The sequence below is a fragment of the Primulina huaijiensis genome, chromosome 15, assembly GCF_012295235.1.
Source record: "Primulina huaijiensis isolate GDHJ02 chromosome 15, ASM1229523v2, whole genome shotgun sequence".
NCBI lineage: Eukaryota > Viridiplantae > Streptophyta > Magnoliopsida > Lamiales > Gesneriaceae > Primulina > Primulina huaijiensis.
This window is the reverse complement of record NC_133320.1, coordinates 5,335,293-5,360,144: the sequence shown is the minus strand read 5'-3', so window position 1 is coordinate 5,360,144 and position 24,852 is coordinate 5,335,293. Positions and strand designations below refer to the sequence as shown.

General features: G+C 33.7%; 2 protein-coding genes across 5 annotated transcripts; both read left to right on the top strand.

Moving 5' to 3' along the window:
* Positions 1-368: 368 nt before the first annotated feature.
* LOC140958258 (methyl-CpG-binding domain-containing protein 6-like) lies at positions 369-8,902 on the top strand. 2 transcript variants are annotated; one of them, XM_073415641.1, is made up of 3 exons: positions 397-850; positions 8,396-8,494; positions 8,664-8,902. In XM_073415641.1, exons 1-3 carry the CDS (start codon positions 542-544, stop codon positions 8,751-8,753), a joined length of 498 nt encoding a protein of 165 aa, XP_073271742.1. In that variant the 5' UTR covers positions 397-541; the 3' UTR covers positions 8,754-8,902. The 2 variants fall into 2 exon arrangements, with proteins under 2 accessions (XP_073271743.1, XP_073271742.1); XM_073415642.1 differs by lacking the exon at positions 8,396-8,494 and having other exon boundaries at positions 369-850.
* Positions 8,903-14,275: 5,373 nt separating this feature from the next.
* LOC140960373 (uncharacterized) lies at positions 14,276-21,600 on the top strand. Of its 3 annotated transcripts, none has more exons than XM_073418624.1 (4): positions 14,276-14,484; positions 14,797-14,888; positions 15,000-15,183; positions 21,119-21,600. In XM_073418624.1, the coding sequence occupies exons 3-4, from the start codon at positions 15,025-15,027 to the stop codon at positions 21,284-21,286; spliced, it is 327 nt and encodes a 108-aa protein (XP_073274725.1). In that variant the 5' UTR covers positions 14,276-14,484; positions 14,797-14,888; positions 15,000-15,024; the 3' UTR covers positions 21,287-21,600. The 3 variants fall into 3 exon arrangements, with proteins under 3 accessions (XP_073274725.1, XP_073274726.1, XP_073274723.1); XM_073418625.1 differs by having other exon boundaries at positions 14,797-14,892; positions 15,002-15,183; XM_073418622.1 differs by lacking the exon at positions 14,797-14,888 and having other exon boundaries at positions 15,002-15,183.
* The last annotated feature ends 3,252 nt before the right edge of the window (positions 21,601-24,852 follow it).

The following is a 24,852-nucleotide window of genomic DNA, read 5'->3' as shown; positions in this document are numbered from 1 at the left end:
CTCACAAGAGTTTTTGTGAATTTCATTTTAGTTGATAATTTTTTTTAAAAAATACATTAGTTTGATAAAGTTTTTGAAACAATATAAGAAAATTATAATATAAACCCAAATTAATATTTATTAGTATCAAAATTAATTTTGGTGTAGATTTTTAAACTTTTTTTGTTTTACCTAAAATACACATATTATTTTAAAAATTTCTCCAATATTTTAAAATAATAATAATTATTGTTTAAAAATATTTAAAATAATCTATCCGGCCAAGTGGAAACCAGACTTTTCCAACTCATTCCGTTAAATTTTGTTGGTCAACCTGACACACCCAACTCGCATTGACAACTCTACTCGGCTTTCGAACACGGATCGAATTGGTCTATTTTTGAAAAGTTTGGGGTGAAAATGGCACTTGTGAAGAGGGACTTTTTGGTTTGAGGCAATAATTAGTCGAAAGCATTTATTACTGTAATGCTCGTAGATTTATTTTTCGCATTACTCTTAGTTTTGCTTGTTCGAATTTTGCACTGTTTCCGCAAAAATTGCCATGCCGCAACCCGAATATCCTAACCACACACGACCCGACCCGGTTCTGGGATTCGAAGCCGCTGATGGAAGCGACTCCCCGGAGGACCAGCACCATCAAAGGGGAGGTGGCTTTGAATCGATGCCCGTCATCGACGCGGTACCGATTTCGATGGTGGCCCCGGAGGATGTTTTGCCAGAGCCGACCCCCAAGGTGGCGAGGTGGCGAAGCATGGAGGAAATGGCCAAGAGGCCCGAATGGTTGCCGGAGGACTGGAGGATTGACTTGAGAGTTCGCACCTCTGGCGCCTCTACTGGACTTATTGACAGAGTATGGTTTCTTTGGTTATAGGCTTTGAGTTCGTTTCGCGCCTTACTTTTGCCTCGTATTTTGTTACCTGATACTTCCATTTTTTGATTCGTTTGTAAATTTTGTCCATTGGTTTTCATTTCTACAAATTAAGGTTTCTGTTACTGCTATATTTATGTTTGTTGCGTGATACTTCCATTTTGATTCGTCTGTAATTTTGTCCGTTGTTTTTCATTTCTATAAATGTAGGTTTCTGTTAGACTGTTACTGTTAAATTGTGGACTCTAATCCAGAATATAACTAGACCATGGCTATATTGAACTGATGGGAAACATTTAAGTTTCTTCATCACCCAAAAATCTGCAAGTTTAAGCAGTAAGCTTGTTCAACCTTGAGTTATGTGTGTTGCCAAGTTTGTTCAATTTAGCGCCATATAGTCGGTTTAAACAAGAGTTTGTTGACTTTAACATACAGTTATGCAATTTGTGATTAACTAACTGTTGCTAGAACTCTATACATTGGTGAAACATTATGGCAAAATCCCAGCCTGGCGTCTTCAGGTAGCTGATTTTTCCCAGTTGGGCAATTTATGACAGCTTCAGCTGATATAAATTAAGAAATGATTGGACTAGTTCTTACAGTGGTGTGTTTGTGTGTTCTTTCGACAATTTTAATACGTAATTTTGTTTTTGTAATGCCCAACAGTTTATTTAGTAAAAAATTCTCGACAAATTTTGACTGGCTTTGACATTAACTCCACATATCTGGTGGTTATCTCATTCCAAAATAACCATCTAAAATTATGAAAAATTCAATTTGCAAATGCTTGATTTATCTTGAGAATGAAATGCTTGCTTGTTAGAGGGCTCCTTTACTGTGGCAAAGTCACGTTGATCTTAAGAATGAAAATTTCCGTTTATCAAGTCTAGGAAAAATATGGAAGTTATTGTAGTTGTACGCAGGTCACTCTTTCTTGCAGCCTGTGTTGTTTATGTTAGCAGATGTAAATGGTGGCTATTTTAAATTTTGTCTCGAAACCAAATTTTTAGGAATAAACAAATAAAATATTAATCGTTGGGCCAAATGTTTTGTGGACAAAACATGTGCAATACATTATACATATCCAAATAATTTGGCCTTGTAAATGCTCAAAATCAATGACTTGTGCCAACTTGTTGTTGGCCGTAAACCAGCCCAGCAAGGATCCGAACTGTAGGACCGTGCGCTTGCCGCTTTACCAAAAGCTATAACCGGTGATAATGATGTAACTCAAATATTTTAAACCACATAGCAGCCCAAGCACAATGGTTCGATTGCTCTACCCAGCAGGGACAATTATTACACCTTAACAATCTCCCTCTCAATAATTGCACTTTTTGTCATCAATGGGAATCGAACCCATAACTTTGGCTCTGGTACTAATTGTAGGATCGAGCGCTTGCCGGTTTACCAAAAACTATAGCCGGTGCTAATAGTGCAATTTAAATCTTTTAAACCGTATAGAAGCTCAAACGTCATTGTTTGATCGCTCTACCTAGTAGGGACAATTATTGTACCTTAATCCAGACTCATTTGCTAGAATGGAAGTTATTAACAAAAGATACACCAAAGTCTGGGATACTAGTTAATTCTATCTCTTTGAATTAATTATCATCAAATTATGTTTGGTTACGATAAAATAGGATATTATCTTTCTTTATTTTGAATTATTTCTTTCTATAGGTTAGAAGATTTGGAATTATTTATTTAATGTGAATGAGGAACACTCTTCTGTATTTGTTGAAGGAATTCTTGAATAAAATTTTATCTTTGCATTCTTACAAAAATATATTGAATATGAGATCATGAGGTTCTCTCCAACGAGCCTCGATTACGTATTCACGCAATAGGTCGTAAAGGCCAAAAATCAAATAAGCAAATAGGAGATCGCTGACTTTGTGTTTCAACCATTTACAAGACCCATAACTCATTCCGTTTCAAGGGGATGTATCATATTGGCATCAAAGACCAATGTTATGGGTGAATCGCAAGAGTTTCAGCAGGAATTTGATGCTTTCTTATAGCTGTACAAGGATGACAAGACTGCAGCAGAACGCCGCCACCGTGAACTGGCCGAATAACTTGTACTGTTAACTTTCACTCTCACCACTAACCACACAGGCAATCACGAGAGCCATATAAGAGCCACACCAGACTAGAACCCCATTCCCAGCCCAGTCGCGAGTTAGGGACCATTGGTGTCCCTAAATTCTTTAAGATCAATGTCCCATGCTACAATGGCCAAACCAATCCAGAAGGTCGGCTCAAGCATTGTGAATATTTTTCCCGCTAATGCATTCCAGAGGCAGAGAAAGTGGGACTTGTCTCTTTTCACTTGGATGTATTTCGAGCCTCAAATTTGCAGTAATGAGTTGGGGGGCATTGGTTAAACTACGTTAACAAGACTTCGTCGAAGATTGACAATGGCGCTTTGAACAATTATTTGCACGAGTTGGGGGATCTTGCTAGCTAACCAGAAGTTCAAATATTCTTTCATGGCTTGCAAGAACATATCACGGTGGAAGTGGATCTCCGTCAACAACTGCGATGTCTTGCTAGATTAAATGAACGGAGGCTAGATTGAACCCGCTTGGCATATCTCACCACCACCTCGTTTGCCATTGGTAAAAAAATTATCTCAAGGAGAAATTGAAGAAAGACACTCTCACGAACTATGTTTTAACTGTGACGAGGTTTATCCACCCCGTTACCAATTCAGTTATTCAGGTTTGAAAGGAGCATGGACGAGCCACCTGATCCACTTGAGACAAAGGAGAACCTGAATGATCCATAAATTTCTATACATTCACTTAATGGGATGTGGTAAGTCCAAACAATGCAAGTTTTTGTATTTATTCAGCAAACTTCTATACCGATTCTTATTGATTCAAGGAGGACTCGTTGTTTCTTGGATACTTCGTTGACCTCATGATTGGGACTTCACGTGCACCAATGAATGGTTTTAAGCGTCACCGTCGTGTTTAGTCTGTTCAGGGGTCTTCCCAGACATGCTTTTAGCTTGGAAGGCCAAAGTTTTTTTAATGGAATTTTTTATTCTCAACTTAGGGGAATTTGATGCGGTCTTAAGCTTGATTTGGCTCAAAACCTTGGACACTATGCATTGGGAATTCACTGTAGAGCAGGGGAAAAATACGATTTGGGCCTCTATCATTATCCTTTTGCACAAAAGGATTAGATTGAGAAACAATGTGAAGACATGTTGAATAAATGTATAATTTGCCACAATGCTTTTATGTTCTCCTCACTTGTCCTCTTGGTTCGATAGTCGGATACAATGTGCTGAATGTGTGTTGATTATCATTGGTAGCAAGTAATCGTAACTCACCCAAATTAACCGAAATCAATCGAATCAATAAAGATGTAGTAGTATGAATATTTTCCTTGAGGAGGTATGAATTTATTGTGCTAAACTAAAAATCACTCTAGGGTTTTTCAAGTTTAATTACTACTAAGAAAGTAAAAATTGAATTTAACAAATAAACTAACTAGGATGCAAGACTAAAAATTTAAATTACTAACCATCAATGAAAATTAACCTTGGTTTTGATCAACTCTACCAATGAAATTTATTACCTTGATCATCGATGTTATAATATTAATTTATATTTGAATGTTCACTAATGGAAATTCAATTCATATCTTGCCTTATTATTGGTTAAATTAATAAAAAGAATTGCTCTAATTAATACTTATCAATTAAATAATCTCATGTAAGTGATAATTATTTAATTTAATGATAACAATAAAAAACTACAAAGAGTGATGGTGCTAAACAACATGAACACTAGCAGTTACATTTAATTTAGTCAATTATTTTCTCTAAAAATTTAAAAGCGAAAAATTATTAATCTCATTTGGTTCTCAAATGAGAGGGATCAAACAATTGTAGATTTAATTTATAATTCAACAATAAGTTATATAAATAAAAACTAGTCGGTCAGTCTAGCAAGATAATGAATAATTAATGATCACATAAACCAAATAAACAATTGATACTCAAACATAAATCAAACAAAATTTATACAAAACCGCAAATCTCACAAGTTATTAATTTCAAGTTTTTGTCTTCCTCATCCAAGAATTAAAGTTTACCGCCACAAGACCATAAAATCTAACTAAAATATAAAAGCAAAAACAATAACAAGTAAAAAGTGCGAGAAAAGGAAAAATAAATTTGCAAAAGTGAAGTTCCAAAGCGTTGTTCCATCCTTCTATTCATATGACCCCTTTCTTTTTGTTGTTATTCTGTTTTTTTTGAAACTTCAGAATCTCGATTGATCTCCTTTCTTTTTTGTGTATTCGATTTTATTTGGGATCCTCAATATCACGTTCAACTTGGTAGAATACTTCAGATTTTTCCTAAAAAGTCGAGAATTGACAAGATTCGGCTGAATGCGGTGTTGTGAAATGGTTTGTGTATAAGTCGTTCTTCTCAACTTTTAATGCACTTGGCGCTCGGTTCCTTTTAAGATTTATTCCAGTGGCACATGTTCCTTCTAACATTTTTCTATCTTAATTTCCTTCTTGTTCACGACCCATTACTTTCCTTATTCTTCATTCTCTATACTTGCATACATGACACCTTGAATTGTTCTTTCCTCTCGTTCATGCATCATACGAAACCTTGCTACAATAAATCTTGCTCCTTGGTTTAATGTTGTGCCACACATGACCCAAGCAAGGGCAATACACGATCCTCTTGTCACTAATTGTACCATGGGCTTGTGTTTCTTCTTCTTTCGTTTGAGGTGTTGCTCCGATATGCCGAACTCATTCAAATGCCAATCTTCTCCCCATGTTATGATTCGATTTCATCACTTTTACAATAAAAAATCATGATTATGAACTATAAAAAATCAATTTAAAACCATTAAAATTCTCCTAACCGCAATAAATTAACTCAAATAAATAAATTAATTAAAATATACACCTATCAATTGTCCACTCAATGCAAAAACTATAAAAGATGAGTTTCTCATTCCCGTCATTGACGAACTATTGGATGAATTACAGGTGGCTATATATTTCCGAAATTAGAGCTTTGTTCCGCCTACCACTAAATTTTAATGGACCCTGAAAGCGTGCCCTTAGAGACTCTCTGGACTCATCATGACCACTTTGAATTTTTAGTCATGCCTTTTGGACTTACAAACGCGCCTTCCGCTTTTCAATCTCTTGTGAATTCTATTTTTAAGGAGTACTTGCGCAACTTGTACCGGTCTTTTTCGAAGATATATTAATCTATAGTGACTCATGGCAAACCCATTTACAGCACTTGAAGCTGGTGTTCTCAGTCTTATAAAAATATATTCAAAGTGTTATAATGCTTCTTGGCTCAGCATAAAGTGGCCTATCTCGGCCATATGATTTCTCATGAAGGGGTCAGCGTGGATGAAGACAAGATCGCAGCCATCAAACAATGGCCCTTACCGACCACAGTACGAGCTCTAAGGAGTTTTTAGGTAGATGCTGGCATATTTGAAGCATCACTTATACTAGGTTCAGAACCGCATGAAAAGTGGGTATGATGCTAACCATTATGACATCAGTTCCAATGTTGGAGAATTTGTTTGGTCGAAATTGCAGCCATGCCATCAAATTGGTGTGGCCGCTCAACCCAACAAGAAATTGGTAGCTTGTTACTTTGGGCCATTCCAGATCATACCCAGATTGGACCTACAATGTACAAATTGGAGCCCCGCAGACCCTCGCATTCGTCCAGTTGTCTGTGTATTATCGTGCTGGAAATATTATAAAGGAGAACCCCCTACTACCACCAATCTTACCACCGATACAAAAAGAAAGATTCTGTCCCATTCCACAAGCAGTGCTGGAGCGGGATCATGCCAGGGGAAGATAGCGCTTCTGGTGCATTGGCAGAGGTTATCTCCAGCTGAAGCCTCTTCGGAAGATGCAGTGACTTTAGCAACTGAGTTTCCAGAGTTCGCGTTCAAACCGGATTCTCCAAAGGAGGGTGATGTTTCGAACCCAACAACTCAGAATCGTTGTCCATAAACCAGCCCAGCAAGGATCCCAACTCATCAGTCAAAACGAAAGTTATTTAAAAAAGATACACGCATGGGAAATTCAAGAACTCAACCACCAAAGTCTAGGATTTGAATAAATTATTAGAATATCATGTTTCCTTACAATAATCTTGGATGTTATCTGTGTTCATTTTGAATGATTTCTTTCTATAGGTTAGCAGATTTGGAATTCTTTCTTTAACATGTGTTCCCCTTCAAGTTGTGTTCTACTCTTATTCAACAAAAAAAAAATTGTGTTTTACTGATATTTTGAAAACCAAAAATCTATTATTTCTCATTGCATGTTTTTTTTTTACATTTTACATAAAATTTGGCAAAGATTTTAGCAAGTTGAAGAATGGACTTCGTAAGTGCTGACCTTTTCAAATGATAAACATAATTTAATTAAAATTAAAACTCAATAAATACGGGACAGTTTTTCCTCATATTATGAAAATTTATTTATACTGAAATTTTAAATGTGTCATGTTTTTGGAGACAATAGAGGATTTTGGACTATATTCGACTGATTTGGAGTTCTAAGGTTGCTGTATGTTGTTATCCTATGCTTGTTATTGAGCAAGTGGGGAGTTTACTGCGAGATGTAGGCCTACAAGTTTGTTTAGAGCACTATTTTGATTCAAAAGTTTAAGGTAGAAGCTTGGTCGCATTTATAGATGCGGAAATTTTCCTTTTTCTTAATATTTCAAAATGTAACTTTTTTAATAACCTGTTATTATGGTAAATCCAACTTGAGATGTGATCACCCACATTACTTACTGGTTAATACTTTATTTGATGATAGAGATCAGCACTGCAATGATTGTGTCTTCTATAATATTTTGCTGGAAAACCAGTTCTAATATAACAGGGTTTGTTGACAATTATGTTGAAACATACACAAGACTGTGGTGTTTGTGGCAGTGGCAGTGGCAGTGGCAGAATTTTGTTTCATAAGATAGTACCTGCAAGAAATGTCATAGAGCTAACCATTTAGCTTGTCTGCTTGTGTATACCATATTTCAGTTAATGACTTTTCTCTCTTTTGTTCATGGTGCAATATGACCTGTTCAGTAGTTATGAATGCATGTGTCGATCCCACCTTATTGGCGAGCAACGTGAAAATGAGACTATTTTAAGAAATTGATTGATTATAATACATGAATAAAATGTTTTCTGTGTTTGTTCAAGACTGCCTCCTTTCCCCTCCTGAAAACTATATCATCCGTGGAGATAATTACATTGTGCAATTAGGTTTAAATGTTCTAATCCGTTATTGAGTTCATTTTTTAGTGCTATTAATTGCCAACAATTATTCATGATTTCCTATGTTACACTTTCTTTTGTGTTCCAATAATTTTTAGTCATTCTATCTATTTCCACTTATTTTTTTGTAGGCGATGCCTTTTCTTATGCATTTCTATATGTATACTGTCAAATATATCCTTGACTATTTGTGCCTAACATCCGACATATGCAGTACTTCTTTGATCCATCGGGACGCAAATTTCGTTCCAAACATGAAGTGCTCCACTTTCTGGGAACAGGCAAGAAGCTTAAGAGAAATGCCGATGATGTGGTGAGTGAAATTTAATTTTAATTCCAAATTTTACAGCCACTTTACAATTCCGTTATTAAAATTTTCTACGAACTTGTGCATGTACCATGCATAAAAATATGGTCTTGTCCCTCCTAAGTTTCACAGAATGCTTTGTTTGTTTAACTTGTTCATCTTACATCTCTTGCAGCTTTCTGGGAGCAAAAAATCGAAATATTCAAGCAGCATACCATTAGGTGGCCTGAACAACGTTCAAGCAAATTCACCTCAGAGGACATGAAATGGTGCTTGGGCTGTATCACCATCGACATGAACTGGGTTTTGACCTTCCTTCCCTTTCATGGACGGACATTATAGTTTTTTTCCTGCATCAAATTCAAATTCTCTTCTTTTGAACAGCTTATATAGGATGAATGTTTGTTTGAAACTTGTAGTTTATGCACACACATATATATAGCTTAATCTCAGATCTGAGGCAAACGAACAAATCACAAGCGCAAGGAGCCACTGTCACCACATTTAACATCAATAGGATACTGGTCGTATATTTTTAGGATTTGTTCAGAGTTTATTAGGCAATCTTTTAAAAATGTGTGAGTTTGTTAGGCTCATTAGTATAAATGGACTTTCAGTCTGATAGCACACTTTTGTTCTTTCTTCACGCTAGCATTCACGCTAGAAAGTGTAAGCATTGGAGAGCACAAATTTTGGGTGACGAGGGGAGGAGGATTACGTCCCCGAGTTAGAATTGTGGCAAACACTTGCAATCAATCTAGCTTATGTTCAAAATTTTGGGTAAGATAATGTGGAATCACAACTGTAGAATAATCATTGAAAATAAATTCTCCGCAACAGTTATAATGAAATCTTTGTTCTAAAAAGTCAAGAATACGCAAATGTTTAAGTGCATTTTCAGTGCCAACGTAACTTTAACGGGAAATTGGACTTAACTCCCTAGCCGCCGTTTTTTTTTGTGTTCAGTCCCTAGGTACTTTTTTAGTACCACATTTTCACATGAAGTGTACCACATTTCCACATGAAGTGTACCACAATTTGTATGACATAGTACCACAATTTTGTGGGTAGGGAGTGAACCCAAATAAATGTTTTGGTTGGGGATTTTTCACCAACTTCCCCTAACTTTAACTCTGTTTCTTTTTCTTTTAAAAAAAAAAATAATTTTAAGTCTGTTTCGATCATTGCGTTATGGTGACTATATGGAAAAAATGAAGCATGTGAAAAAGTGTAATGCAAAAAATATAGTACAAAGAGCTGCGTTCTTGCTTTTATTTAATTATGCATCTAATTGTTTAAATTGAATGTTAACTTCGATATTTTTTTAGTGATGTCCAAAGATTTTTCTTAAATTTTCATGTGAGGTGTGCTCGAAATTGTCTCCGGTGAAAATGCCCGAGAACGATAAAAAGAAATTATGTAGATTAAAAGGGTTTCAAGTTTTAAGTTTTATTTCGAGTTTTTAGCCAAACAACTATTTAATGTCTTATCTTTTAATTTTTTTCAGCCTTTTATATGAAAAACTTCGATCCAAACTCATTTTCGTTTGACTCAAAGAACACATGTGGTTTTCTCAAATAGCTGGTGCAAGTTTTGAAGCATCTCAACCTAAACATCAAAGGCAAATGTAATTCGTTCGTTTCATTATGGTATTTTTTATATGTTGAGAATTTTAGCTTGGATTTTTCTGTTTGAATGCATGTAGAAAATGTGTGTGTTCAGATTCTGTGCAGTGTGTGCGTATGTGCAGAATGTGTGCAGTGCATGTGTGGTGTGCTCATGTATGTGTGCAAAGTGTGTGCAATGTTTGTGCAGAGTGTTTGCAATGTGTGTGCAATATTTGTGCCAGTAGTGTTTATGCAGTGTGTATGAAATGTGTGTGCAGAGAGTGTGCAAAATGTGTGTATTGTTTGTGCAAAGTGTGTGTCGAGAGTGTGCAGAGTGTGTGTGTATGTGTGCGGTGTGTGCCGAGTGCAAAGTATGTGCATGTGTGTATGTGTGTGTGCAAGAGTGCAAAATGTGTGTGCAAGTGAATGCAATGTGTGTGTGCGTGCAATGTGTGTGCAGAGTGTGTGTATGTGTGTGTGCAAGAGTGCAAAATGTATGCAATGTGTGTGTGCGTGCAATGTGTGTGCAGAGTGTGTGTATGAGTATGTGTGTGCAAAAGAGTGCAAAATGTGTGCAGTGTTTGTGCAAGTGTATGCAATGTGTGTGCAGAGTGTGCGTATGGGTATGTGTGTGTGTGTGTGTGCGTGCAGAGTGTGTATGGGTATGTGTGTGTGCAAAGAGTGCAAAATGTGTGCAGTGTTCGTGCAAGTGTATGCAATGTGTGTGTGTGCAAAATGTGTGCAGTGTTCGTGCAAGTGTATGCAATGTGCGTATGCGTGCAATGTGCGTGCAGAGTGGGTGTATGGGTATGTGTGTGTGCAAAGAGTGCAAATTGTGTGCAGTGTTTGTGCAAGTGTATGCAATGTGTGTGTGCGTGCAATGTGTGTGCAGAGTGTGTGTATGAGTATGTGTGTGCAAAAGAGTGCAAAATGTGTGCAGTGTTTGTGCAAGTGTATGCAATGTGTGTGTGCGTGCAATGTGCGTGCACTAGTATGCAGTGTGTGTGCAATAGTATGCAGAGTATGTGTGTGCAGTGCAAAATGTGTGCCGAGCATATGCAGTGTGTGTGCATGTGTGTGTAGAGTGTGTGCGTGTGTGCAGAGTGTGTGCATGTGATTGTGAGGTGCTGCAGGTCATAAAGTTTATAGATTTTTTAATGAGTTGAAAATGTTTGAAGGTTAAAGTACAGATTTTTTGAAAAGTTAAAAATGTTAATTTGTCATGTGGTAAAATTTTGATTGTTTACGTGGTCTTGATGTGCTTTCAAGTTATCGGTTTCCGAGTCAATGTCTCTGCCAACTCCTGGATCCATGGATATTATGTGTATGACAAAAAATTTATGAATTGTTGACGGCTGAAAGATGATTGAACCACGTTAAATATTTACTTTTTTGTTACAGTATATGTTGCTTGTTCAACTGCTTTTAAATTGTTTATAAGAAAAAAAAATTATGTTTAAGAATTTTGAAGTGCACAAATATTTTCTTGAGGATATTTTGAGGTTTGAAATATTACGAAGTTTTATTTAAAGTTTAAATATACTTATCTATGTGAAGTTTTGAAAATTTAAATCTATGAATGGTACACTTCTAGATTTTGATATATGCATTATTTGTTATGTATGGACGACTTTGTTGAGTTTATATGTTCACTAGATTCTTTTGATACATGTAATAATGATTGAGTTGGTGGTGATGTTCGAGGGAGTTTGCATATGGTGTGACAAGCACTTATTCGAACTTTTTTATTTCCATAAACTTATGATATTACTCAAAATTTTTATAAAACCGTCTCATGGATCAATTTTGTGATACAAATTTTCAACTCGACTCGATTCATGAAAAATATTACTTTTCAGTGCAAGTATTGATCGGGCCAACCACAACATATCTACTCATGATATTATTCTGAGATTGGTTGAAAATTTTGGAACAAAACATTGTTTTAGTTTATTTTGAAGGATGTTGATGACTTACTTTACAAAGTTGCATGACAATTTTATTTTAATATTAAGCTATGATTTCTGGTAAATCATTTTTATTTTATGTTTATGTATATAAAAAACGGGCTCTTTAGAATAAGACTTAGTCCATGATAAAATTAAACAAATTACAAAAAACGTGATCTATCTCTAACTTATTCTATGACGACGTAGAACAATGACATATAACTTATTTTATGACGAAGTAGAAATTGAATTTGTGATTACAATTTACAACCCTTTAAAATGTAGTGTGAAATAAAAAAACAAAATTTGTGAAATGAACATTTGTTATCTGATTAAATGTAATAAGCCAAGTGTGAAAATAAAATAGTTATGTGTACATGTTTGTACTTAAGGTGGGGGAATGTGAAAGGGCCTTGAAATTTTTATAAAAAAATAATAATTAAAATGGTTTCATTTTTCTTATTTGATATTGACATCTTATGTAAAGGGTTGACAATAGATTAAAGTTTAAAGAATGGTGGCTAAATTCTTTTAAAAAATTTATGATCTGGAAGCGTTCTTAATAGTTTCTAGTCTTGTTAAAAAATATTTTTGAAAGACTGGTTTTATTGGACAACTAAAAAAATTAAGTGCGAAAACAGTCAATATAATGTAATTGATAGTTAACAAAAAACCGACTTGAAAATAAGTTGAGTAAAGAAATGAGACAAATATTTTTAAGGTTGTTTGAGATAAAATTTCTACCTTACTCATTATTTCACTTGGGAAGATTTCCACTTAAATATTTTAGCTTCACAATGTTTTGTAATAATTCATTTCAGTTAGGACTTATCACTGCCTAAATTGAAACTCGTAGTAATCACTTTACAATATTTAGATGCTTAAGAATTTTTGGTTCTCCAAAAAAAAAAAACAAAATAATCCAACAGTTAGCTTGACGGCTTGAGTTCATAGTGTAGCACAGAATGATCTTTGAAGATATAATATATTTTGATAAGTGTGTTAAGTGAGCAGCTTGAGATAGAAAGATTGGGAGTGCTAAAAGTTCTTGAAAATATGTAGGCTTTGAGAGAATAATCAAACATTTCAACAATTTTGGTTGTTTTTCAACGATCATCTGTATTCTAACCCAACATGATGGACATGTCGTTTTTAGTTGTCGTACGTATCATTTGATGTTCCTTGTGTTTTTGTAACTTTAAGCCCCATGCTTTTTATAAAGCTGAGAGATCATGTCCGAAATATGTAGTTTTTTATTATTCGGGAGTTGGTAGGATATTGTGCAACAGATAATCTGCGAATTGACTTTCTTACATAAATGGCTTGAACTTTTGATGTTTTTTTTCTGAACGACTTGAAATGATCCAGTGGTCAGAAAACCAGAAATTACAATTAAACAGTGGCTGGATCTGAAACAACTTGACATAGATAACATATTCAGTTTGAAATAATTTTTTTAAATTTTATATTAGTAAATAAATTTATTTATTTAAAATTTAAATGATTTAATCTTTACATGTTTATACGTATATATTTGGGTTTGTATGTATGTTTGAAATTGTTTTAAAATGCATAATTGTATTAATAAAATCAAGATAAAATTTGTAAAATAGACCTAATCATAGAATTGAAACTAAAAGTAATTTTTTTAATAAATTATATTAAAATTTTAATTAGTTTTTTGACTAAAAATTGATTTTTAAAATTTTTTAGCATTTCTANAGAAGTCATAAAATAAAGAAATAACATGTAGTTTTTAAACAACAAATGAAACAAATTATTTATCAATTATGCGATACAATAAACTATTAAGAACTAAGATGCTTTATTTTTTGGATCATTTTTTGGTATTATTGACAAGTGAGAGAGATAGAAAAAAGAAAGAGTTTGTGTATGTGTTATATGTTTTAAAAATTTATCCAAAATTTTGGGTTGAACCAAAAACAATTTATAGTATTAGTTTAGGCTTTAATGTTTATATGTTAATAAATTCATGCGAGTCATTAAAAATCTATTGAAAATTTGAATACATATAACTTTTATGAAGTTTTTAAAAGTCAATGTTATTACTTAGATTTTTTAAAATTCAATGAAAATATATTTTGAATATCATTAAATATCAACTATATAATATGTGAAAGTCTTAATTAATAATTCTAGACATTTAAAATCTAAAAAAACATTAGATAAATCTCCTGAATACATACGGTCATAATCCAATTTCAGTGCTAAATATCGAACACTTGCTTTCGTCTTTCCATTTTTTTCCCCAGAGTCAAAATGGGAATAGTTGAAGAGGTAAATTGCGCCCCTCCTTTCCAACCAACAGTCGCCGAGCTTGCCTGCAAACAAAGACTTCAAGGTTTTTCCGAGTAACTGTTGCCATATTTTCGTTCGCATTTCGCGTTGATGCTGTCCGGTTTAATGCTGACTCTGATCTGTAAGTTGTTTCTCTGGGTTCCGCGAAAATTACATGAAACGGTGAAAGGAATCGATTAATGTTATGTTTTCTACGCAAATTATCAATTTTGACCAACTCTCATTTTTAAAGATTTTGAGCTTGGAAAATAAGGAAAAACCGGGTAATTGTTACCTTTAGTTTTCATCTTTGTTTGCGGAAGTTGTGTGTTTTTTAAGTCGATAACAAGGAAAAGAGACAAGAAATTATAAATGGGCAATTTGGTTCTCGGAGTGCGAAAACATATGAAATTAAATCCTACGTTTTTGTTGTCTGTATTATTTTATGTTTCAGGTATGAAGTATATAGGGATGGAACCAGCATTTTTTATGTGAAGGGCCGGAATCTTGGCAATTTATAATAACCAAGCAAATTAAGACTTTTTTTTAGGTGAGCGAAAGCTGTATTACTAGATATATAAATTACTAGCAACGTTTGTAGGTATTTGGTATAACTTGTGCTAGTTTAATGTTAATTTCCTCCACTTTTCCTTTATTAGATTTTGTGAACGAGGTAGATAATATGTCAAGGCCAATGCTGCTTGTTTTTCTGTTGCTGGTATTGATCATTACCTCGCAATTTGAATGGAGGCAACAATTAATGAGCGATGTGGATACGAGTTCAAGGGATTCTCATAAGCAGGAACAAGTTTCAAAAAGGGAAGAGATCATCAAAGAGAAGGTAACTGTAGTCTTCTTCTAATCTTTTAGTGTCACATTTAGCAGTTAGTAGCCAGTGTTGAAGGATTATATTGTTGGCCTTGTTGTCTTATTGATTGGTCAATTATGTGAGCATGTCATTTGTCTATTCCTCAAAGCAGCAGACCTGATTAAATGTTTTAGACTTTTAGTGTTTTATGTGTTTCTATGTGAATCGAGTTGTGTGTTTGTGGCACTTGGGATATTCAGTGGCTTGAAGCTGAATGTGATTCATCTACCATAGAAAGCTGTTTATAGTTTTCCGTTGATTTTTGCCTGTGATCTGTGTCTTGCATCTGTTTTTAGAATTTCAAGCTGGTTGTGTCTTAGTGGATACAGAAATTCAACTAAAAGTTCATTGTAAATCATATATTGCATCTCCATAAATGTGGCATATGATTTGGTTGTGTATGCATGGTAGTTTGTTGAGAGTTTTATTGTATGGTTGCTTCGAGTTTGGTACATCTACATAAATATAGTATGATTTGGTACATTCGAGTTTCTTGTAATCTGATACTTTTGGTAAATATGCGGTACAAAACTAACATTCATTGATCCCTGTATTGTGAGGATGTGTTCTTCATATGTTGTGATTTTGTCGGTTGTTAGGGTTGTTGGGGTGCAATAATTGTTCTTCAGAGCAATTGAAACTTGGTGTTTGAGCTACTATACGGTTTAAAATATTTGAGTTGCACTGTTACCACCAGCTATAGTTTTTGGTAAAGCGGCAAGCTCGGTCCGACAATTGCAATAATTGTTCTTCAGAGCAATCGAAGCATGATGCATGAGCTCTTATACAATTTAAAATATTTGAGTTGCACCGTTACTACCAGCTATAATTTTTGGTAAAACGGTAAACGTTTTATCCGACAAACTCAATTTTGACATTGACCAAGTAATTTATGCAATTGCAACCAACTTCAAAGGTCAAGAAGATATCCTTGTTAGATGTTATTTATATGTATCGAACATTATTTAATATTACTCGAAAAGGTATGTTTCCAATGAGGCCAGACTTTTATTTATTACCACTTTCTGCAACAAGAATACTTAGTAGAAAAGATTTGAAGGATTTGCTCATGTAACTGGCGTATTTGTTTCTCGTTCTTGTTCCCATGGTTGTAGCTGAAACGTAAAAAAAAATCCATCTATGGTAGAGAAAGTCTATCTGTTAAAAGGCATTACTGTTAGTGATATAGGTGCTGCTAGGGAAAACATTAATAACACGACCACTATTAAAGCTTGGCTAGATGTGATAATTGCACGCTATTGTTGTATTTAATCAATGCATTTTCAGCCTTACGTTATATGGTTATGTTCGAAGAGATGACCTAGCAAATTTGCAAAGATATAATGACTTGATTATTCTTCGAGAAATATTTTCTAAGTTGTGTTTGGATACTTTTCAGTTATGTGCATAGCAGATACTTCCCCTATTATACCAAGCTTTTTATGTATAAATTTTCAACAGATTCGAAATTCTCTGAAAATGAAGCCATTTGAAATCTATATTTTAGATAATTTCCTCAATATACTTTTTTTCTGACCAATCACAACCTCGCGTAAATTCATTAAAGAACTTCAGACCATTTCATTAGAGAAGATTTATGTTATGAGTGCGTTGGAGTGTACAATTATATATTTGGTTTTTCCAAGACATCGTAACCATCTCATATTGCCTTCGGGAGTGTCTTTGGATAGCCTGCAAAGGGAGTTTGGTGCAGTCAAAATTACCAAATTTTGCTGAATCCAAGAATTGTAAGAGCTACAAGGAATGCATCAAGCAGTGGCACGATCACGATCACAAGTGCAGCATACTGAAGCTCAAATTGTTGGGGATTTAATAAAAATAAATCTGTAAATCATGTGATTGAATTTATATACACAACATGGTAGGACTTCATGTTGAATTATCAGAAAATATAAATAATAGTAAATATGTGTAAGAATTCATTGATTGATCTAGTGTTGTTGTTATGAATCTTCCAAGGCAACATAGAATCAACCTACTTATTCTTGCCTCAGGTAGGAGAAGGAAAGATATCTAAAATATGTCTACCGTGTATATCATGTGTTATTCTATGTGTTACGAGGACCATAACGTTATATAATTTTAACAGTCTTCGACCCATCATAGAAGACTTAATTTGGTTGAGTTTATACACATAAGGTGGATCATGTCAATTTATTTAATATTATGGAAACCAATAATTAATTAGATCATTTTATTGGTTCCTTTATTAGATAATTTATCCATGTCAATTAATTAAATTATTTGAGTCCACAAAATAGTTTCAACAATCTCCTACTTAGGCCACATAAGTTATTCAGATATTGTACATGCAAAAACTGGATTGAGCTCTTGTTATCTAAACCATAATATTTCTTAACAATCTGATCTATCAATTATACCAATATTAAACCAAAGCGGTCGTCGCTACATTTCAAATCACTAAACCCATCAATTATCACAATATCAATATAATCAATAACATAGATCAAGTATGGATGCGTAGCGTGAAAATACTTAAATGTGATCCAAGAATAAAACCTAAGTTTCCAATTGGTCCTCTTAATGACTCAAATAGTCCAATAATAAACTTTCAACCAGATGTTAAATGCAATGAAAGTCATCACTTTATTTCAGATTCATTCAAATAAATCTTAGTATGTACAGAAACTTAAATCATTTCAAATGAGTCAATGCTCAAGCCGAATACAAACTTCCACTGTACAGGCATATCATCTGTATGGACAACACCGACGTGCGTCACATGCCCATAAACATCTCGGGTGGCCAAACCATGACAAGCGCATCCACAATTATAAAGTTTGCAATAATATGCTCAATTGACACACAACCACTCTGAATTATTTCCTTCCAACTAGAAACTTCATGTCAATATATTTTGACTTTGACAAGCTTCAGTTGTTCTTTAAATATAATATAGCGCTTTATTATCATAATTGATCATCGATGGTGTTTCTTAGACCAATTATCATCGCCGGTGATAAAACTCCGCAACTTTATTTGGACGAGTCCAAATATCCAACTATTTCCAAATGTCAGATCTCCGATATGTTAGCATAAAATCCTTAGTTCACTTTATATACCGCATAACCCAATTAATGATCCAATATCGAGGTTCTTAAATATCTGCCCAACATTCTAATGATGTACACGATATCCAAACGGTGTTCGCTATAAATCCGAATGAAATCACCACCTGATAAAATTTATATTACTACATATCTAGACATAAACATGAATATATTTTCTCAATGTTGATTTTCTAATTTACTCACTCTCACTAAAATCATACGAAAAATTTCATAATTACATGCATGCATATTATCGAAATAATTTAAAATATTGATTAATGCTTATCAATCAAAGAACCAATACCAATCATATTTGAATAAAAAACTGAAAAGTTTAATTACCACATGGATAAAGAAAAAACTTGATTTTTCGAAACATGAAACTAAAATCAAGTTTCGTTTAAAAAACGGTGCAACAAAAGTGTTTTCCAAATTCAAATAGTAGGAAATGAAAAACAGTTCCAACACAAATAGCCCAAAATTATTCGAAATCTTGAAAAATATCAAAATGGTTTTCATGTTTCTGTAAAATTCGTTACTAAAATATATAAAAGTAAGAATAAAAAATATAATAAAAAATAGTTACTATAAAAATAAAATTAACATTAACTCAAGATCAATCAAAACTGAGCATGACTTGAGCTTTAACCGAGCTGCTCATATTCTACCTATGAACGGCATCACTCTTTTGTTTTCCATTGATAGGAATTTTAGTAGAAGTGAATGCAAACTACATAAAGAAGAGTTTTTAATGAAAATATTTGGTGGATTATATGAACATCTTTACGCTGCCATATATTGTCAGATTGCAAGGAATAAGTTGGTGGATCTAAAAATGGATTTGGTTGATCACATTTTTTATTTTAGGAATCGCTCTGGTCTGAGAAACTCTATACCAGTAGAAAACATTGGTTTAGACTTTAAAAAAAAAATCAGGACATAAATACACATTTTGTTGGTTTAGACATAAAAAGAAACACATATTTTGTTGTCCATATCATCTATATGGGACATCAATGTGTCAAATGCACATGAACTTCTTGGGTGGCCAACTCATGACTAACACATCTTCAATTATAGGGTTTGTAATAACATGCTCAATTGACTCACAACTACTATGAATTATTTCTTTGCAGCTAGAAACTCCATGTCAATATATCGACTTTCACAAGTTTGTTCTTTACATATAATATAGCAGCTTTGTTATCACAGTTGGTCCTCAATGGTTTCTTCGACCAATGATCTTTGTCGGTGATAAAACTCCGCAACTTTATTGAGTGTCCAAATATCCAACTATTTCCAAATGTCAGATCTCCGATATGTGAGCATAAAATCCTTAGTTCACTTTATATACTGCATAATCCGATTAATGATCCAATATCGGGTTCTTACATATATGCCCAACATTCTAATGATGTACACAATATTCAAACGGTGTTCTCTATAAATCCGAATGAAATCACCACCTGATAAAATTTATATTACCACATATCTAGACATAAACATCAATATATTTTCTCAATGTTGACTTTATAATTTATTCACTCTCTCTAAAGTCAACATACGAAATTAATTTGCATTTAATTTTATAATTACATGCATACATACTATCGATGTCAATTAAAATATTGATGTTCAATTTATAATGCTTATCAATCAAGGAATCAATACCAATCATATTTGAATTTCGAAAAAAATGAAAAGTTTCATTATCACATGGACAAAAGAAAAACTTGATTTGTCCAAACATGAACTAAAATTAAGTTTCGTCTAAAAAACGGTGCAACAAAAGTGTTTTCCAAATTCAAATGCTAGGAAATAAAAAACAGTTCCAACACAAATAGCCCAAAATTGTTCGAAATCTTGGAAAATATCAAAATTAAAATATATAAAAGTAAGAATAAAAAAATATAATAAAAAAATAATTACTATAAAAAATAAAATTAACATGAACTCAAGATCAATCAAAACTGAGCATGACTTGAGCTTTAACCAGCTGCTCATATTCTACCAATGAACGGCACGACTCTTTTGTTTCCCATTGATAGGAATTTTAGTAGAAGTGGATGCAAACTACATAAAGAAGAGTTTTTAATGAAAATATTTGGTGGATTATATGAACTTCTTTACGCTGCCATATATTGTCAGATTGCAAGGAATAATTTGGTGGATTTAAAAATGGATTTGGTTAATCACATTTTTTATTTCAGGAAACACTCTGGTCTGACAAACTCTATACCAGTATAAAACATCGCTTTATACTTTTAAAAAAAAAAGGAAAACAAAGGATACTGGGTGAGACTAAGAAGTACCAGGATTTTTAACTGATGCGTTTTCTTCTAGAAAGATTATATTTGGAACAACTCTCAAGTCTCAAGGATCATTTATGTTTGTGCTGTTAGATTTAGTGGATGCAACGATTCGGAGTTTCTTTCAAGGAAACAGCCTCCTTTTTGCTCAATATCATGAATTAATTATGTCCTGATTTTTGTTGATGTATCATGACTTGTTTTTGTGTTGATGGACCCCCTCTCTTTTCGGCGATGTCTATTTTTTGTATCTGCTGTAATACTTATCTATTTGCTGTTAAAAGTATAACAAAACTCTTCTTGTAACCAAAACTTTACTCGCTCGGATTTCATTTCATAATTGATATACGACGAGATTTGTGGACACCTTTTTCCCGAAAGTGATGTTCTCACTGAAACTTAACTCAAATGATCCTGCCGTTTGTTTGACATTGATAACGATGCCCCAGGTTTGGTTTTGATGTTAGTTTCTCGTTCTGTTGACATAATTCCATCCACCTTCTGCAGATAATCTTAACTCAGGAAAAGAACATTCAAAGACTTAATGAGCTTGTTCGAAGTCTCAGGGAACAGCTTCACCGGTGCCGGAACATCAATGAAACGTCGAAGAGTACCCATAGCTCATTGACAGAACACATTATCGAGCTTGAGAGACAGCAGATACTGGAAGACTGATTGTACAGCTTTTGTTGATTGCTTGCGCTTCTTATCTTCGTGTTGTTGTATCTTATTTTTTTTGCTATTTGTGGTGCTAGAAAAAAAACATTTAATGGTATAAATGTCTTACCAGTTACATGCACTCCGCTAAATTCAGCGTTGGTTGTGTTAGTAGTCCTTATGATAAGAAATCAAAGTTTCCATAAGATCGTAATTTATACAGAAGGTATGGGGGAGAAGAGCACGGGTGAAAATAACCAGATATGGATGGATCCTATGTTTTATGTAATCCCAGATGATATTCATTATCTAATGAACAAAATGTTTCATCATTATAGCATATTCTCGTTAGATGCGAGGTCGGTTATATGGATATTAATTCTCTAAATTAAGTGATTTTTCACATGTATCTCTTAAACCGAGGTCTAAGATATCCTCTTTAATCACTTTTATCCAAGTTTTCAATGACCTGTTTTTCCTTTTATTTCTTCCAACAACTTGCCAATCTAAGATATATCGATTTTGGGTCGTTTTGATATTCTCTTCACATGACCAAATTATGTTAAACGCTTCTCCTTAATCTCTTTTATGGAGGCTAACTCATAATAATGTCATTCATAATTTTATCTTCGCGCATTTTGCCACACATCTATCTTAACATACGCATCTGTGCTATTGTCATCTTATGCATATGTAATCCTGTAGCGACCCAACACTCTGAGCCACAAAGCATAGCTGGTCAAACAATAGTCTTATAATATTTTTCTTTCAATCTCGCAGACATCTTTCTATCGCATAAGACTCGTGATGTCATCTTCCATTTCATCCACCATGTTTTAATCTTATGGTCTACGTCCTTCTAATGTCCTCATTCTTTTGGATAATAAATTCTTAAATAGCGAAAAGTTTTATGCTCAGGGACTTCTCAATCGTCAATTTCAATTGGACTACTCATTCATCTAGATTCAAGAACAAAGTTACAAACTAAATATTGTTTTTGTACGACTAATTCTAAAACCTTTATTCTCAAGAATTTCACGTCATCTATCTAATTTTTTATTTACATTGTCTTTAGTTTCATGAATCACGACAATATCATTTGCAAACATATACCAAGTTTATCTCATCCTGAATATGTCCCACCATCTCATCCATAAACAAAGCAAAGAGGAAAGGGCTTGAAGTCGATACTTGATGAAGTCCTTTTGTCATAGGAAATTCACATGACATCCCTGCAACAAACCTAATGTTGGTTATGTTACCTTCGTACATATCTTTATTGATCTGAATGTAGCATTGAAGCACATGCTTCCTTCTAAATACCTACCAGATTAATTTTCTAGGCACTCTAGCATATGCTTTATTTAAGTCGATAAATGCCATATACAGGCTCTTCTGTTGTTCTCTATATTTCTCTGTCATTTGTCTAATCAAGAAAATAGCTTACATTGTAGACCTACCCGGTATAAAACCAAATTTGTTATTTGATCTAGTAGTGATATTCTTAAGTCTCCACTCTATCACTCGCTCTCATAACTTCAACGTATGGCTCATAAGCGTAATCTCTCTATAATTTGAGCAGTCATGTATATCTCTTTTATTCTTATAAATTAGTATTACAATACTATATATCTAATATTCTACCATTTTCTTAGTATCTAGAATCTTATTAAATAACCTAGTTAGTAATTGGATCCCAACTTCCCCTAGACACTTCCATACCTCCATTGGTATCTCATCTGGTCCAACTGGCTTCCCTGGTTTCATTCTTTTTCAGCGCATTTATTACTTTCTTAGCACTAGCCCTACGATGGAACACGTCTTATTTCTTGCCTCTCATGTCTACCCACGCTTAACTCTTTTGTACTTGTCTAAGTAAGTTCTTAAAGTAATCCTTCCACATATCTAAGATAGTTTTATCTTGCATTAATACTCTATCATCTTCATACTTGATACATTTGACATGACTCAAGTTTTTGGTGTTCTGATCCCTGGCTTTCGCTATCTTAAAAATATTTTTCTCTCCTTCCTTTGTACCGAGCGTATTATAAAAATCATTAGAAGCTCTTTTCTTAGCATATCATATTGCTCTATTACTGAGTCTCTTAACTTGTTCATACAGCTCATATAGCTCATATGATCTTTGGTCTCTAGCTTCTTACCCGTTCTTGAACCTTATTTTCTTTTTCCTATTGGCTTGTTGCACCTCATTGTTCCACTAACATGTCTCCTTGTCACGTGGACACTTTCCTTTTAGCCTCTCCAAGTACTTCCCTCCCCTCACTCCTTATAGGGTTACTCACGAGTTCAAATAACTGAAAGGTATCGATCTTATCCTTACATCCTCACAACCTTCAAGGACTATCTTAAATCTTATTCCTAAGAGTTTGGCATACATCTCCTTTCATAGTCCACCATTTGATTCCCGACATTATCTGACTTTTGTTTACTCTACTTCTACTTCTAAGGCAAAGATCGAAAATTAATAGTTTATAGGTCATCAAACATTCTTCTGGTATAACCTTACAATTTTTACAACTACCTAATTCTTCTCCCTTTACAAAAAATAATCAATTTGACTTATACATGATCACTCCTAAAGGTTACTAAATGTTTATCCCTTTTCTTATCTCATAAAAAGTGTGTACTAAATAGCGTGGCTTCTAAGCTTGATTAATAACTCAAGGCAACAAACATAGAGGTAGAGGATTTTACACCTACTATTCTTATTAATAGCGAACATAGAGATAAAAATAAAAATTTATTGTTGCTTAAAGCTCAAAACGTGAAGAAACATTAAACGGAAGCTCCGCGAAATAATAAAATCTTAAGAGTAAATTGTCCATCTTCAATGTATCACAACATTATGCAAAGAGGCTCTTACGAATCTGTAATTAGAGAAACAAATAGAGGTGAGGCAAGGCATGATTGTGAAGTGGCTAAAACCTTCAAAGTCCACAATATAAATGAATGATATGAATTTGTAAATTAATTTTTGAAATCACTTCAAAGACATTAGTAGTTGTGAGCTAAAACATAATATCAGAACAATAAACATGAATGGAACTAGTAACTTTTATAGATGGAGGAGTACCTCATACAACTTCCAGTCTAGCATCAAGAGTATTCTCAAACATGATTTTGCCGTCTCTATAAGCCAAAACAACGCCTCCAGAGCTGAAACAAGAAGATATCCGAAAAATTCCGGATAAGCTAGCAGATAATCTTTTAAAAAATAAAATTTTTGACATAAAAAACAATAATTTTCGTATGTCAGATATATGTCTAACAAAATTGACTCGTGAGATGTCTATCACATGAGTTTTTGTGCAAAATTTGTTGTTGGAAATGTTGAACTTCAAGTAAGATAGATTTAAGAATTTAAAATCAATCACTCTAAACACAACAAAAGGTTACTTAAAAACAAAAAAAACATGGAAATATTATAGAGAATGAAATAATCACACCAAAAGTGCATAAATACAAAAAAAATTGGGTAATTATATATGATACAAATGAAAATGCACATAAAACTTGGTAAAAATGAGCAGAAACAGCTTAAAAATATCAATGAGACGAGTTCA